Raw genomic sequence first — 18,794 nt, forward strand, 5'->3', positions numbered from 1 at the left:
CCCCATTTCCTGACAGACTGCACTGTTTTTAACCACTTACATTCTCATTTATATTTGCTGTCTGATTTATTGCCAATTTTAGCAAACAATGTGCCAGTGTGTTTTACTTTTTATTCATCATAACAATGTGGCAAAGGACATTTAATCTTTAGTTCAGGACCCCTGTTGTCTCTATGGCATATTTTATGGGGTTTCTCCAAGTCCCTGTTCATAGCTGGCTTTCCTTCCATCAATTGGGCGTAATATGTTGTTGTTTTTAACTCCTTTCTCGTCTCTGTGTTGTAAGGTTCAGACATGGGTGCTATGACCTTAGTAGTTTCGCACTCTAAAACAAAGCAAAAAGCAAAACAAGACAATCACCTAAACCTCTACTAACCTTTTTCCCAGTGCCTCACATTACCTTTTACATTCTATATCTTTTCTGCACCACTCCTTCGCTCTCTACTTCGTCAGCTGCGTACTCGTACCACTCTCCCTGCCCCAATGCAGGCACTGACTTCTTACCTCTCCCACTCCCTCTTCTCTTCCCCATTGTTCCTTAGTTTCCCCCTCCCTCCTCTATGTCGTATCCTCTGAATTCCTATCTTCTTGTTGTTGAGATGCTCAGTCATCTTTCTTATACCACACCCCTCCCCCCACCCCACCTCCATGTGCCCAGGCAACTTCTCTCAACAATTGCTAACAAGCAGTCGGTCTTGCATCATTTGGTTGTCTGTGTGGTTTTATGTGAAAGAGGAGCAGTTTGAAAGCTAGTTTGAATACTGTTTTCTGTTGCTTGCTTATATCTACCACATGTCACAGAGCTATAGGTAAGTGGTTGTGTTTCCTTTATTGTAAGTGTTGTTCCACCCAGGAATTTCCACTGTTGTTATAATGTAAATATTGAGTTGCTTGTCACATATGCTTGGTCATTCAAAAGCTTTTCCTTTTCTTCTTGGTTTTCTAATGTATGATGATTTTCTTGCAAAGTCAAAGGTGTCTTTTACAATGTATTCTGATTATATTCATGTTCTTCTCTGGAGGCTGGCTTGTGATTATGCTTCCTGTGATAATCTGCAAATGTGGAATGGTTTGCCCCATACTTCTGTGCTTTCACATGTTCTTTGTATCTTGACATTGAATGTTGTACCTTTCTTGCCCCAAGCACCTACTATCACAAGTGTTGCTTTGTAATCAATATATACTTGTGTTTTAGTATAAATCTATGTCTCTTCTCAGTTTTGTAGTGTATTTTTAATGGAATTGTGTGTTTTGTATGCTCTCTCTGTTCTCTCTGTTGGATCTTCTCTATCTTTTCTATCAACCCTATCTGGTACGGATTCCACACCAGTGAGCAGCATTCAAGCAGTGGGTGAACAAGTGTACTGTAACCTACTTCCTTTGTTTTTGGACTGCATTTCCTTAGGATTCTTCCAATGAATCTCAGTCTGGCATCTGCTTTACTGATGATTAATTTTATATTGTCATTCCATTTTAGATCACTCCTAATGCGTACTCCCAGATAATTTATGGAATTAACTGCTTCCAGTTGCTGACCATTATATTGTAGCTAAATGATAAAGGATCTTTCTTTCTATGTATTCGCAGCACATTACACTTGTCTGCATTGAGATTCAATTGCCATTCCTTGCACCTTGTGTCAATTCATTGCAGATCCTCCTGCATTTCAGTACAATTTTCCATTGTTTTTCTTTTAATCTTGTAGTTTACCTTGGTGACTATATTGCTGTTGTATCCACAGTAGAGTAACATCCCAAGAAATGATTGTTAAAATAATGCCGGACCATTCCTTTCCTCTCACTCTTGCATGATCCCCTCCAACTAACTTTTAAACCAAAAACAAATCCTGTTTGGACATAGAACTTTTTACCCACTCCTTGACAGCTATTAGATCATCATTCAACTTTCTATAACCACCTTCATGACTAACCACAATCACACACTACCAAACATAATTAAGACAACTTAGCTGTCACAATTATATGAAAACTCAAAATTGAGCGATCAGTGTTAAAAAAAGAAGCTTTGTGCGATTTTTGACATCGTTTGTTTCGCAAAAGAGAATCGAATCTGGAGTAAAACTGATTGGTTTTAGCCCCAAATCACTATGTACATTCAATATATCCCCGTTTAATTTTTACAATTGCTGGATACTTCTGCCAAACAGTTTTCCAGAACTGGACCAATGGTGGTGTTTTAAAAAATGATTTTAGTCTGGTCACATGATAGTTCAGTTAGCAAGTCGTCTTCACTTCATGACTTTTTCCATTTTCTTAAGTAATCTACTCAAAAGGGATTTCCGATCCATTGGATTTTGCCCTCAATTTTAGGGAATTAGTTCCTAAAAGAAACATGAAAAGGCTTAGATGCTGCTCTAGTTAGTTGATTTGTCGTTCATATGAATGCAGAATAAAATGTATAATCACAGTATAAGACAAGTTATTGAAATAAATTATTATTAGTTTAAAAAAAATTTCAAAAATTGTTTTAGGTAAAGTTACTGTCTAAAGAAAATTAGTGTTTACAATTCAGCCTACTAAAAAATTTGCACAAAATTTGGGAAAATGTGTACCTTCAAATTAGTGTTGCTGGAGGTCAAAGATTTGAGGTGTCCTTTATGGTTGTAGTTGTTGATGTGTATCAACTCTGATTTTGTTGGTTCCCAGAAAATCATGTAAGACTGGAAATACGTCAAAGAACTCTTGTTTCACTTTTTGAGTCCATTGCAGAAGTTTCATTGTCAGTCCATTGCAGAAGTTTCATTGGCATTGCTTCTTTGTCTTGTGCAAAAAACTGATGAATATTCTTGCACAACTGACAAGGGAAGGTCGCCAATCGGGACACGCCAATTTCGCCCAAATTGTGTGTGTAGAAGGAGGTGGGTCTCCACATCACATGCCTTAAATATTTAGCCTGAGTGGGCCTTAGGAAAGGTGAAAATGCTCTCGAAAGTTTTTCCAGTAGCACTATGTACCTTACTCAGCACTCTGTTTGTCGTTAACGGTGTAGCATGTTGGTCAAGCGCATTGCTTACGAAACAGGCGACCTGGGATCAAACCTAGGTGCTTCCGGATTTTTTTTTCTGTTTTTTCCCCATGTTTATTTTACTTTGTTTCTTCCGATTGTTCAACTATTTACTGTAGAAATTAAACACATTCAAGCAGTATATTTATATAATTAAGCGAAAGTGTTAATGAAAATAAAGTTTCGAAAGATTCTTGTGATTACGTGCGCTACTTTTTATTCATTATCACAGTAGAAGGTTTGCAGCTTTTATGGTTACATCTACCATAGAAACATGTAAAACATATGTATGTTTCACTCCAGGCACATTTTATGGAAGGCATTGTTTGAGTAGCTACATTTTGCCAAAACATGCGTCATCGGAAAGGACATTTCATTCAAGTTTTGAAACGACGGTTTGTCTGATATCAGTTCGGATGCTAACCAAGCGTACTGGATCATAGGGGTGAACACAGGAGCACTAAATTGATGCTGCATGATCGAATGTATTTTAATTGCGTCTTCTCTTGATGATATTTTTCGCTGTTGTTGGAGCAATTCAGGGGCACTTTATAGTCTTTTTAATTAGAATTTTGACTTGGCGATAGATATATACATCACACGGTTGAACCAGCGGTGTACGTTTCGGTGGAATGACCTTCGTGGTACACATTGCCTTGCCTAGCTCATTCATAAATGTCTCATCATACTAGGTTGAATCTGTTTGTCTGTGATGTATGGCTTCAGTGTTGTTTTCAAGAATGTTGCATAAAGCTCTTTTGTTAGTTTCCCTTACGTGGAACAAGTAACGACAACATTTTCGTGCTCGTCTTCTAATTTTTTGACAGTGGCAACCCAAGGACTGAATTTATTTTCAGGCTATTGCAAACATAAAAACACAAGGGGTAAAAGTTTCCCTGAAGTGGTTAAACTGTACTGTACTGTGCTTCACCATAACAGTCTTTGCACCTTTGACATCCAGAGACCTGTTGTACGTTGACTCATACTGGCATCCGATCTGGTCAGTGTTAATTATATAGTCGATGTTGAAATGTGGCATTAAATGTCTCATCTGTGTATGAAACTTCTCTGCTGCTGCCACTGTTTCGTCCAAAGTTGCGACATCATTTTTGCTGACGAATTTCGTGATTTTTCACTGCCTTATTGAATATTTTTTCTTATTATTAGAAGCATGGAAGTGAAAATTCTCTGACAAATACGGAAATGCAGTGCTCATTGCCCATTGCTGTAGGTTTCTAGTTGGCACCTGTTCATAGCAGCGTCATGCATCTTGAAATTTTTTCCATATTTCCAAGTGAATTAAGGACAACTATTCATGTCTGGTGCCACCTTGGTGTACTTCTTTCCTCCAAATTTTAAGATAATCCCTTTTCTTCAGGATTGGGAATCTAGACTTCAGTGTTGCAAATTTCCATTTCGGATAGGCGTTATCAAATTCCAGGACCTTCTTCTTGTCAGCCAATGTTGCTGATGTATGTGAGGAACTCGTGGAGGAAACTTCAGGAGTACAATCCTCATCTGTACTTGAAGAAGTCACCCTGTGACAGATAAAAAGAGACTGCATATGATAAATGTGTGTGTGTGTGTGTGTGTGTGTGTGTGAGAGAGAGAGAGAGAGAGAGAGAGAGAGAGAGAGAGAGAGAGATCTTCCACGTACCTCTTCATAAATATTTTCTTCATTGGGCTCTGTGCATAGTATCAGATCTTCGTCATACTATATGAAATGCATATTCATAACGTCAACAACTGCCTGTGCAATTGCTTCACCTATGAATATTTCTGAAGGACATAGGAGGTTTGTCAGTAATCATCCCTTTTTCTTTATAGATTGAAAAAGCGTAGGAAAGAACACTGGTGAAGTTTGCTTTGAAATCTTCATCAAACATTTAGAGATTGTCAGTCACTTTTTGTTGAGTTGCCATGTTTTATTTTGCCACGATGATACTCACAGCTCCACGAATTGTTGCGAACTGACAATAGAAGTACATTCTAATACATACAGTCACGACACTCACTGGTGAGAAATCCATTACCGTCGATAGCTGACGCGACGCTTGTGATTCCAGTGGTCAGTTAGGGTAACGTCTGTTAGCGTCATATACGTAATAAGAATAATATTTTATTTTCTAACCTTTATGTATGTCATTTACAATATGATTGTTTTATATTTGATTCGAAAGCTTGAATGTATTTAAATTTTATGGTAAATAGTTGAACAATCTGAGGAAACAAAGTAAAATAACAGTGAGAAAAAACAGAAAAAAAATTAGGAAGCACCTGGGATTGATCTCAGGTCACCTGTTTCGTAAGCAATTTGCCTGACCATTACGCTACGCTGTTAACAATGAACAGAGCGCTGATTAAAGTATACAACGCTATCGGAAAAACTTTCGAGAGCATTTCTGCTTTCCTAAGGCCCACTCAGGCGAAATATTTAGGCACGTGATGTGGAGACGCATCTCCTCCTACACAGGCAGTTTGGGCAAAATCGGCGTGTTGCGATTGGTGACCTCCCCTTGTGAGTTAAGAACACTGAGGGCACCAAAAATATCCAACAAAAATACCAATCACATTAACTAGTCTTCATTGGTCACACAGTCTAAGAAAGAATTTTAGAGTTTCTCATCACAATCTCCATTCACAAGAAAAATCCTGAGTTTGTAGTGGAGTTCGGAAAAGCTTGACATAGGGTTGCCACAGGTTCTGGAAATTAGGGAATATAAGGGAATTTCAAATCTGTCAGGGAAATTTGAAAAAAAAATTTGGAAAACATCTCTTTATTTACTCAGTAGATAAAATGGTTTGTTTACTGAGGTGTCACGCATTGTCACTGGCTGTGTGCAGCTGAGTACGTTCATCGCTTCTGTACTCCCTCATTACTACTGCTTCTCCCCTTCCTACTACTCCCCTCAGCTTGCAGTTAGTGCTGCCACCACTTCTTGCCGCTAGCCTTGCAACTGTTAATGAGAGGTAGAGAGGCATGAGGAGTGGTATGTTTGGAACTGATTCTCAGAGATTGTAGGTACAGTGGCCGGAGACAGTGGTCATGTGCGCGTGAGTTGTGTCTGAGTGATTGTGTGAATGTGTTTGTGCTCTTGTTTTCTGGCAAAAGCTATGGCTGAAAATTTAGTTGTTAGAGTGTGATTGTCTTTTCTAGATGCCTATCTGCAGCTTAGCAATCATCTTTACAATGAATTGCTATCGTCCTTATTATTATTGATTCTCAGAGTATTTGAACAAGTTATTTGTTTAGTGGATTGATCACCTTGGTCTCATTTCATCAACATGCTGTCTGTGGCTCATGAATAGCTGTCCACACCAGTGGATTTCTGCGACGGGCCAAAACTGCAGGCCATTTCTGCGGGTATCTGCAATGGATTGGACCTGCCGATCTGAAGCCGTTTGGTTCCCCCTAATGTGCAGTCCCTGCCCACTGGATCAGGTCTCACAGATCTGCCCACAGGGTGGGTCTGTTTGTGCCTGGTGTAATGCAGCAGATTTTCATGGTTTATCCATGGACCCAGGACTATTTTGCTCCTCAGCAGGTCAGAGGCCATGGGCGGCAGATTTCAGGAATTGCAACTGTCTCACTGCAAGTACATTGTACATTGTGGTGTTTTATAGACATTTTATTTGTTTAATACATTTTGGCACTGCAAAAGTACTTTATATGTTAAAAAGTATGGACGATAAGAAGAAGAAAATTGTGTCAGTTGCTGGCAGTTTGTATGCTATGTATTTGTATATTTCTTGAAAGAAAAATCACACAATACCTATAAAATAATAAATATAACACAGTGGGTGATAATCGACAGTAACGAACATAGTAGAACCGACATTTTATTGGCGGTCAACTACAGGTTGGTTTGCACAGTTCTTCCCACTTTATACACTTCTTTAAAGAGGCCTACTTTTTTCTGAGGTTATTTCTGAAATCAGTGAAGGTATTTTAAGTCTGTCTTGTGACTCCAAGGAAATGCATATTTTGTTTTATAGAAATAAAATAACATCAATGGTCTCAATAAAACACATACAACATTTTTCTCCATCTAAAAACCGTTCATTACAAAAGATGTTGACGTTAGTACTTAAGATTTTTGCTCTCATCAGGAAACTCCATTTACTTGCAAGTTTTTTCATTTTATTTTTTTAAAGATATTTCCTCATTTGCGCTATTGTTCCTTGTACCGTAGCTGCAAAGACAGATTGTCAACTTACGTCTTAACTTAACCTTAAGATCTCAAAATTTTTCGGGGAAAAATGCCAAAACTTGCCTTGAAATCAGGGAAATATCAGGGAATTTCTCTTGGGGAAACTTGTGGCGATCATGTGACAATACTTTGCTTCTTGACAGTCACCGAACTTCACTGTGAAGTAGAAGCTGTGTGTGTTCATTGCCCATTTCATCACACCTAACAGTTGAGAGTTTTTAGGCCTTGCCTTAATAAAGTTTACAATTTTTATTGCATCATCAAAAGTATTTTGGACCTTCGCCCAAACCTTTAACTGCAAGAGACACTCAATGTATACTGCAGTGTGCCCACCAAACCAAGGGAGCAATTGACCTAACTTTGGTGACTAAGCCAGTATGAATTCTGGACATAGCAAGTGCACTGTCAGCTGTGAAACCTACACACTTTGACCAGCCTAAATTTTCTTTCATGAATTTGTTGATAGATTTTAAATCTCTTCACCTGTTGTTTTTGTCACCCAAGACAGGCAGAAAAACAGTGCTTCATCAATATTGCCATTCAACTGAAAATGACCAAAAGCTAATAAATGAGATAGCCAGCAACATCTTTACTTTTGTCAAGCTCCAGTGGAAAACATTAACTTTGTTTTGAAGCAGTAATGATGGCTCCTTTCACACTTTCAGACATTTCGTTAATTCTTATCTTCAGAGTTGTGTATTTGATAATGGATTTGCATTTATTTTTTGTGTAAATTTTTCATCAAACAAAGGATTATTTATTACTTTTTCTTTGGTTATAATAAGTACTTTCCCCACACTTTGAGCTGACCCCTTCTTTGCAGTTAACAAAGACAGCTCATAAGAAACTCTTGTATTTTGTATGTTTGGTTGTGAAGACTTTTATCATGGTGGGTTTAGTCAAAGAAAAATTTCTTTTCTTGGTTTGAAAAAATTGAGACTTACCTACACATTCCAGATGGTTAGTTATATTTACGAAAATCTGTTGGCGTTCTTTGCTATCTTGCTACTACTTGGAGTCGAAGTTGTTGGTAAGACAATCTTGCTACTTACAGAATCTGATTTGCAAATTTCTTCATCGCTAATTTGAATTTTGTGTCTTACGACAAGGCCCAGTCTGAAACCAAGCATCCATATTTAATTGAAGTAGCAGTAACTAACAGTAGACATGACCTGTGGTACAACACACAGTCACTGACTGAAGGAGGATACAGTAACACAACAAGGCTGTGCACAGCCTGTGCATCTACTGACATGTTTGAAAGTATTGTTGTAAACATTTAAATGGCAGTGTTCACACTTGTCCGTGACATGACATGACTGTGACAGTGCAAACAGTGCCCAGGCCATCATCACTGTACCTGCATGCCACTCTTCTCTTCAGTTTTACATTAACATGTCCCTTCTTTCACCAGTTTCCTTCTGCACTATTGCCACAAAAAAATCTGTATCATTGTTAGATGTATTTTGACCCACTGAGACTCTATAATGTTAAATTCTAATGGTATGACAAGTGTTCTTCAGTTATTGGAGATTTTTTCTACCTCCATTGTTAGTGATTTATCCATCAGAGCTAGGTCATAACGGGAATTAATAGAGATAATAGAATTTACAAATCACTGTAACCTCAGTCATTGCAGCAATTGATACAGTTTGTGTTATGTCTCTTCTGTTTCCGAATCCCATGAAATGTGCGTCTGCTTACAGAATATGCCGGTGTTAATGCTTCTCTCTCTCTCTCTCTCTCTCTAACACACACACACACACACACACACACACACACACACACACAAACAAACAAACAAAACTACTTATCTGTAAAAATTACTGAGCATGCCAAAATGCCAGTAGAATTGGAAGGAAAATCAGCATTGGCCATATTTTGTTGTTTTATTGTCAGCAAAATCGATTTTCGGTCACTTAATGACCATCCTCAGTGCTGTAATATACAATTAAAATTGGTAGGCACTGGTATCAAGCTATAACCACAAGCTTAGAGCAATCACATAAAACTTTTTGTGTGATCGCTCTAAGCTTGTGGTTATAGCTTGATACCAGTGCCTACCAATTTTAATTGTATCTTACAGCACTGAAGATGATCACTAAGCGACCGAAAATCGATTTTTCTGACAATAAAACAACAAAATATGGCCAATGCTGATTTTCCTTCCGATTCTATCCCTTATTAGGTTGTGGTGCACACAACGTGCCATGGAGTCTCCAATCAATAAAATGCCAGTATCTCAATATCAGTTCTACAGACCCGCACAGATATAGTCTGTGTATTCCAGAGATGGTTGCAGGACTCAGTTGAAGTTATTACTGTATCAAGCAGAAATCTACATATTCCAGTATTTGAATGCTGCCCCCTATTTTGACCAGAACCAAGGTTGGAACCTTTGTGCACATCGGTCAGTGGGCCGGAAGGTGGCTGAAACTGGTAGCCAAATGAAATAACAGTTTAGAAATTAGGCGTCTGAAATACGTTCAGTTTGACATTCTGCACAGACGTGTGTTCTATTAGGAGACAAATATGACTTAAATTCCTAATTCAGCCTTATGTCCACAGGGACTGAGCAAAGTGATGTAGTGGGTAACGCCCTAAACTTGCATTTGAGGGACATGGGTTCAGTTTTCGGATCGGTCATTCAGACATCGGTTTTCTGCAATCAGCCAAATCATTCGCTGCAAATGCTAGGATGATTCCTTAAAAGGGCCATGGTGCATCCTGCCCCTCCAGTACTAGGAAATCTGTGCAAAGCTCCATGTCTTATAATCTTAGTTGTGGACACGACATAAAACACCAAACTTCCTTCTTTCTTGTTGTGTCTGTGTATTAAATGAGGGTATTCAAGCGAATCATTCTTGTCAGCAGTTGGATCCGAGACACTATCAACTCCATACATTGCAATCGGATTGTGGCACATTATATGCTTATGCCAAGAGAAGCCAGAGAAGGCCACTTGGTGGCACACGATTTGATAATCTTCAACATTAAGAAGGAAAAAAAAAACCTAACATTATTCCTTTGTAGCAGCTTGTTTAGGTAGGTAGGTGGGGAGGGGGGGGGGGGGGGCAGATTTTGATGTGTAGAATTGACATTCCTTTGTGAGTGGTATAGGATAACAATAGAGCATGTCAGCTCCTATTCCGTATTTGCTCACCTTTGTCATTGACGAGTGAAACCCCTGAAGTTCTAGATAATTTTTATCTTGTCTTCATCTCTCCACAGGCATTTGTAGCCCAGTGGCACACTGCCTCTAGCCAATTAGTGGGCTGTGGCCTGCGGTTTGGGAGCCATTGATTTATTGGTAAATTATGTGCTAGCCACTTTGAGTCAAAATGCATAGATAGATAGATAGAGAGAGAGAGAGAGAGAGAGAGAGAGAGATATCTTATACAGGGTGTTACAAAAAGGTACGGCCAAACTTTCAGGAAACATTCCTCACACACAAATAAAGAAAAGATGTTATGTGGACATGTGTCCGGAAACGCTTGATTTCCATGTTAGAGCTCATTTTAGTTTCTTCAGTATGTACTGTTCTTCCTCGATTCACCGCCAGTTGGCCCAATTGAAGGAAGGTAATGTTGACTTCGGTGCTTGTGTTGACTTGCGACTCATTGCTCTACAGTACTAGCATCAAGCACATCAGAACATAGCATCAACAGGTTAGTGTTCATCACGAACATGGTTTTGCAGTCAGTGCAATGTTTACAAATGCGGAGTTGGCAGATGCCCATTTGATGTATGGATTAGTACGAGGCAATAGCCGTGGCACTGTACATTTGTATCGAGACAGATTTCCAGAACGAAGGTGTCAGGACAGGAAGACGTTCGAAGCAATTCATCAGCATCTTAGGGAGCACGGAACATTCCAGCCTATGACTCGCAACTGGGGAAGACCTAGAACGACAAGGACACCTGCAATGGACGAGGAAATTCTTCGTGCAGTTGACGATAATCCTAATGTCAGCGTCAGAGAAGTTGTTGCTGTACACAGTAACGTTGACCACGTCACTGTAGGGAGAGTGCTACGGGAGAACCAGTTGTTTCCGTACCATGTACAGCGTGTGCAGGCACTATCAGCAGCTGATTGGCCTCCACAGGTACACTTCTGCGAATGGTTCATCCAACAATGTGTCAGTCCTCATTTCGGTGCAAATGTTCTCTTTACGGATGAGGCTTCATTCCAACGTGATCAAATTGTAAATTTTCACAATCAACATGTGTGGGCTGACGAGAATCCGCACGCAATTGTGCAATCACGTCATCAACACAGATTTTCTGTGCACGTTTGGGCAGGCACTGTTGGTGAAGTCTTGATTGGTCCCCATGTTCTTCCACCTACGCTTAGTGGAGCACGTTATCACGATTTCATACGGGATACTCTACCTGATTGCTGCTAGAACATGTGCCTTTACCAGTACGACACAACATGTGGTTCATGCACAATGGAGCTCCTGCACATTTCAGTCGAAGTGTTTGTACACTTCTCAACAACAGATTCAGTGACCGATGGATTGGTAGAGGCGGACCAATTCCATGGCCTCCACACTCTCCTGACCTCAACCCTCTTGACTTTCATTTATGGGGGCATTTGAAAGCTCTTGTCTACGCAACCCCAGTACCAAATGTAGAGACTCTTCGTGCTCGTATTGTGGACGGCTGTGATACAATACGCCATTCTCCAGGGCTGCATCAGCGCATCAGGGATTCCATGCAACGGAGGGTGGATGCATGTATCCTCGCTAACGGAGGACATTTTGAACATTTCCTGTAACAAAGTGTTTGAAGTCATGCTGGTACATTCTGTTGCTGTGTGTTTCCATTCCATGATTAATGTGATTTGAAGAGAAGTAATAAAATGAGCTCTAACATGGAAAGTAAGCGTTTCCGGACACATGTCGGCATAACATATTTTCTTTCTTTGTGTGTGAAGAATGTTTCCTGAAAGTTTGGCCGTACCTTTTTGTAACACCCTGTGTAGTCACAGTGAGGGTATGTAGTTCGCAGTATCAGCAAGTCTGCAAATCTCTCCCATAGTCTGTTATGATTTTAGAGATTCTTGAGCCATATGGACCTTCCTATTGTTTTGTTTCCATTCAGGCAGTGGACCCCTCTCTGGACTCTGGATTTGACCTCTTGTGGTTGACCACTTACTTTCCTCTTGTTCAGTGTAACTACCGACTTGAAATATTACACAGCGTAACAGCTAGTTAGCAAATACTCATTGTCATTTCTTGGCACTCTCTGACACTGTTAAAGAATTTTGTGAGTATCTGCTCCACCAAATTTTGCTCCAACTTGCTGAGTTATTGACATTGTAGCTTATGATCTGATAACACCAAGAGAGATTTCTTGAAGTTGAGGTTGACACGATGGTCTCTTTTAGAATTTCATATTTATTGTGTAAAACTGTAACAAAACTGTCTAACAAGAAACTGTCGCAAACTGAGGTCCCAAGGCCTGATTTGCCACTGCATGTATATATTTCTAACAATCACTGCTTACGTCATTCATTATTAGGAACAGGGGATTCATTAATTACAATCAAAAACTGCTGCTGAATATCGAATGGCCTCATCCAGTTCCACATTAATTTGTGCCTCTCACATTGCAGCATGAAGTTTTACGTGGCTCTTAGCTTTGAATATTGAAATTGATAAAATTTGTTCATTAACAGTGCTTTTTATTAAGTTGCTTATATCATGAAGATTATTAGCTGGAAAATGTTCCTAACATTTGCAGAAGTTTATTCCACAAATACTAACAAAAAACTAGTTTCACTCGGCCTAAAAGTTTTCCTGGAATTACAAAATGAGAATTGTTTATGTTTTGTTTTAAAGTGTCAACTACTAACAGTCCAACCAACACAGAAATATTTGTATGCTTGTCAATATCTAAACAAAATTATTATCAGAATACGAATAAAAATAATAAATTGATTTCTAAAAAGACTAGATAAATTATATAAGATTGTTACAAAATTTATATATGCCTTTACGTGTGGCAGATATTATGAAAAGGATAGATTACAATGAGGAGTATATAGAGGACATGCTGAGTCGCAGATAGGCGCAACAAAAAGACTGCCAAACAAGTAAGCTTTCGGCCAAATGAGCCTTCATCGGAATTACACACACACACACACACACACACACACACACACACACACACACACACACACACACACTCAGTCTCTGGCTACTGAGGCCAGACTGCAAGCAGCAGCACATGATGTGAGAAGCAATCTGGGTGATGGAGCTAAAGAGGAGGCTGGGGCAGGGAGGGGACAGATAGCAGGTTAATCAGGGTAATTACCCTCCCAACCTTGTACAGAAAGAGATCTTCCATGCCTTATCTCTCCAGTCATCCACCACCTCCCGAGCTCCCACTGTCCAACCACAGAGGAACTGGAGCAACTGAGTCACATTCTCCTCCAGGGTTTCAACTACCTTGTCATGCCCTGAAGTAGAGAACATCCTTTTCACTATCCTTCCCACCCTTCCTCCCACAGTGCCCACTGTACCTACACAATATCCTCATCCATCCCTGCAAAACTCCTGCTTGCAACCCCTTGCTTCATGGCTCCTATCACTGTAATGGATTTAGATGCAAGATGTCTCCTAAACATCCTCCCACCACCACCACCACCACCACCACCTGCTCCAGTCCAGTCACAAGCATCATCTATCCCATTAAAGGAAAGGCTTCCTTTAAAATCACTCATGTGATCTACAAACTAAGCTGCAACCACTGTATTGCATTTTATGTGGGCATGACAACCAAGAAGCTGTCTGTCCACGTGAATGGCCACCGACTAACTGTGCCCAAGAAACAAGTGGACCACCCAGTTGCTGAGCACGCTGCTCAATGCAACATTCCCCATTTTAAGGACTGCTTCACAGCCTTTGCTATCTGGATCCTTCCTACCAACACCAGCTTTTCTGAATTGTGAAGGTGGAAACTCTCCCTCCAATATATCCAATGTTCCTTTAACCCTCCTGGCCTCAACCTTCATTAGTCATTGTCCTACACCCACATATCCCCTTCTCTGTTCCCACTTGACACTACATAGCCCTCTAATATTCCAATGCACCCACAGTCTTTTTACTTCTGTAGTTTTCCACTGCCACCCCCCACTCTCACTCCCACCCCCTCTCGGCACCCTCTTTCTAACCTCCCAAATGCACCTAGCTGTCCTACCCTCTCTCCAACTTGTCCCTGTATGCTCCCACAAGCAGCGCTTTACTGTCTCTCACTCCTATCATGCTATCCCTCCCCTCCCTGTGCAACCCTCCTTCATAGCCCTATCATCCATATTGCTTCTCCCATCCCGGGCTGCTGGTTGCAGTCTGGCTTTGTTGTGGTGTGTGTGTGTGTGTGTGTGTGTGTGTGTGTGTGTGTGTGTGTGTGTGTGTGTCATCTAATTCCAGCAAAGGCTTTTTCGGCCGAAGGCTTACTTGTGTGACAGTCTTTTTGTTGGGCGTATCTGTGACACAGCATCTCCGCTATATGGTGTGTAGTAATCTATCCTTTTCACAATATTGTCTTTATTCCATCTTGGATTTTTCCATTGCTTGTTCATACTTATCCTAATATCATATATTGGTACATTCCAGACTGTTGAATTGTAACCATTATTGTTCCATCACATTGTCAGTTTCATTGTCTCTCACTTGTGCAGTTTTGCTATGAACTTTTATCTTATCATGCTTTTTCTTATTTCCCTCACGCATTCATGTCCCAAAGTTAGAGATGTAATGTGTGTTTCCTTTTTCCTGTTTTTGTGTGTTAGTTACTCCTGTTATAACAAACAGTAAATAGGTACCATTCATCTGTCTCATGAATTCTTATCCTTGCTATTTGTTATTTATTGTTTGTATTTGGATTGGTGTTTCAGTGGAAACATGATGGGGGACAATGGAGCCAGGCTGCTTGCAAAAGCACTGCAGATCAACTCGAAATTGCGAACAATAATTTATGATCGCAACAATATAACATTGCAAGGCTATTCGGACATAGCGTATGCATTGGAGAGGTAAATCTTGTTATCATCCATCAAAAATCTAACTTCTAATTGTGACTGGAAAACGGCAATGTAATACTTTTATTTATAAGATGTCACCATGTATTTAAACTAGACACAGATACTGTGTGCAGTTTTTTCCTGTAATGGAATCTGTATGAGCTTCTCTGTTCTTGTACAAACATATATTGCATCAAAAATTATTCAATAGTACTTACATATGCTTCATTGTTACAGTAATTATACTGTACGCTACATGCCTTTTCCAATTTATGACATTGTCCCCTGTATGAAGACTTCTGCAGAAAGAACAGATGCCGTTATGAAGAAAATCCAAGATATCCTGCACAGAAACGTCACACCAAAAATATACAGTAATGGCCAGGCCTTCAGATTGCAGCAGGTAACTTGTTTGTTGCTCACATAGAAGATTTCAATGATCGATTGAAGTTAATTTCAATAAATATGATATTCATACCTCATAAAGTATTCAAACCAATGCATTAATGTGGTATACTATTAGTTTTAAGGTATTACCTACACCAATAATAATAATAATAATAATAATAATAATAAATTGTAGAAGTAAGTGACAGCATATCGCTGACCCCCGCCCCCCTCCTTGTCCTATCCCCCTCATTGCAAAGTTCCTTTTGCCTCATGTTAACACTCATGTCCTTTGAGAAGTTTATTTATTCTCTGCTCATACGAATGGATTATGAGGCAAAAGTGATAGATTTTAAATCTCATTCTTATTTACAGGGTTTCCTATTGAGTTCCACACAGCAAATGGTGGATCGACTAGTAGTACAGACACAGAATAAGATACGTACTCTTGCTCAGGAATCAACAGAGAATAACAATGATATTAATCAAGCAACAGGGCTCATAAAGGATGCTGATAACTCCAAACAGGTTTGCTTTTACTTTCTAATGTTTACACTGATCCCTCTCCCCCTCCCTCTCCCCATCCCCCTCCCTCCCTCCCACACAGTTGGTGCAATGTCCCGGTAAATAGTACAGTATCAAATGATCACCTGACCTGCTTCTTGACAAATTAATTGAAGGTTGAACAATGTATGAACATATATCAAGGACACATCACCTCATTATAGTACATACACTGGTGTCCAAAATTAAAGCAACAGACATAAATTTTGCAAATTGTGTTTATTTTGCCACAAAACAGTACAAACAGGTGATAGTAAAGTAGAAACTATGGAAAGTATATAGACCGTAATCAACTGCTACATGCATAACGTTACACAAAAATGCTCTTTGTTTTTGAACTTAATGGATTTAGACACACATTCCGACAACTGGTTAATATTCTCAGTATTGGGTGTGACCACCTCTGCCAGCAGCACTGGCCTGACAACATTCAGGCATGCTGCAAATAATGTCACGAATCTCATGTTAATGCAGTAATACTCATTCTTTTTGCAGAGCTGCTCGCAAGTCCTGAAGAGTGGTTGCTGGAAACTATCGTGATGCTACCCGTGTTTCTAGTGCATCCCAAAATTGTTCTATGGCATTCAAATTGAGAGTGTGAGGAGGCAATGGCATGCATGCAAATTCTTCCATTTCCAAGAATATATCAACCACCTGTACTGTGTGATACCGAGCATTATCGTCCATCAGTGCGAAGTCTGGGCCCACGGCACCTCACAGCAACCCCACGTGAGGTCCAGAAATCTCGTCGCGGTACCTGACAGCAGTTAAAATGTGTCAGTTCAACTGTATAAGTGATGAAGAGGTGTTCAAGTTGTCAGCATAATCCCTGCAACCATCATTAGGGACCCTCCTCAATATTGGTCCTTTTCCACATTATCGGGTCCTGAAATTGTGTTCCACTTTCCCTCCAGATGTAAATCCATCGAGATTCACTCTCCAGACCAAATCGGGACTTATCTGTGAAAAGAACATCGGCCAACTCTTCGACCGTCCAGGTGGTATGTTGACGGTTCCACTCTAAACATCCCCTTCTTTAAAGACGCATCAAAGATACACATACAACATGTTTCTGGCAATAAAAGCCACTGTGCACAAGCCTTCTGTAACTGTTTGCCTCGATACAACGTGTCCGGTGCATGCTAAAACATCAGATGCCAGTTGCCGTGCAGTACTAAGGCAGTACTGTCGACTCCTTACAGGGAAATAACACTCCTCTCTTTCTGATGTCACATGTGGTCGGCCCGGCTCTGATCTTCAGTATACAGTTCCAATCTCTATGAACTGTCGTCGCACTTGAAAAACAACTGAACAATTCACATTAAGCCATCTGGCCACATCAGTTTTTGACTGTCCTGCTTCCATTCTATGTATGTCCCTCTATTGCAGAGAGTCTGGTTGGCATCATCACTGTGTCGTACAGCACCGTCTGTGACAGTGTACACAGTGATCGTGGATTTGGGCTACCTGGCAAACACTACCGCATTTGATAGATGCCCTGACATCATCGTTGGTGGGGTTGTTCGTTGACCGGAATGCTATCTTTTGTGCAGAACACGATCGAACAGACATCTGTTTAGAGTTTGCATGATTATATCATGAATTAGACACGGGACAGGGAAGTAATGGTTTGTTGCTTTAATTTTGGACACCAGCGTATTTTCTACACAACATGTACAGGATGAGGGAATAAACTACTACAATTAATATTGCTAAAATATGCTTTCTGTTAGAACACAGTGTGTCATTCCCAGACGCAAGAGGAAGTATTCCATGATGAAGTGCATTAATCTATTCATCAACAAAACCTTAATTGGTTGTTTTCAAATTCCTGGTTTACTGATGTGTAGTTGGTGTTAAAACATGACCTCTCATGTGAGGAATGTGCAGAGACTAAAAATAATTCAAACTAAATGGTGAGGGGGGGGAGGGGGGTGGGGGGAGAGGCACAATGTTACGAAAATGGGGGAGACACAATGTTATGAAAATAAGAAGTCACAGATAGGCACTGTAAAAAGACTAGCAACAATTAAGCTTTTAGCCAAAAGGCCTCCTTCCAAATTAGACTATGCGCGCGCACACACACACACACACACACACATGTGCGTGCAAACACATCTCACATATGTGACCACTGCCTCTGACTGCCTGGATTTTCCATTGCTAAACTGAAAGAAAAGTTAATTTATCATAATTGTTGTTACTGCTGTTTCATGTTTTGTCTGCATGTAGTATCATAATCCATCAGATCTCAGTTACAGCACTTTGGTGCTTTAAAACTGAATTTAGAAAGTATGTGTCAATTTCCTGTTCATTGTGAAAATGTGCATAAATAAAATTCACCAACATAGTATTATTATTTAAAGTGGTAAGTAATAATGTTAGGAGTAGTGGACAATATATAGCTAATGATGTAATTCTTTAAAAAGACTGAATATAAAAAAAATTTAAAGAAAGGAGTTTGTGTATGTGGAGGAATGTGCAGAGACTAAAAATAAGGAAGGTTTCAGTTGGTTATGTAAAGGTGAGACAGAGATTCGGGAATCAGATTTTAAAGTGTAAGACTTTTGCAGAGGCAG

General features: G+C 39.9%; 1 protein-coding gene across 1 annotated transcript in view; it reads left to right on the forward strand.

The window, feature by feature from the left end:
* The window catches only part of LOC124605305 (F-actin-uncapping protein LRRC16A), a 528,830-nt gene that overhangs the window by 342,700 nt on the left and 167,336 nt on the right, over positions 1-18,794 (forward strand). Inside the window, exons 16-18 of the mRNA XM_047136886.1 lie at positions 15,139-15,276; positions 15,502-15,667; positions 16,027-16,179. Of these exons, the coding sequence (XP_046992842.1) occupies positions 15,139-15,276; positions 15,502-15,667; positions 16,027-16,179 (457 nt within the window). The remainder of the gene's footprint in view (positions 1-15,138; positions 15,277-15,501; positions 15,668-16,026; positions 16,180-18,794) is intronic.

Source organism: Schistocerca americana, chromosome 3 (genome assembly GCF_021461395.2).
Source record: "Schistocerca americana isolate TAMUIC-IGC-003095 chromosome 3, iqSchAmer2.1, whole genome shotgun sequence".
In the NCBI taxonomy this organism is placed as follows: Eukaryota; Metazoa; Arthropoda; class Insecta; order Orthoptera; family Acrididae; genus Schistocerca; species Schistocerca americana.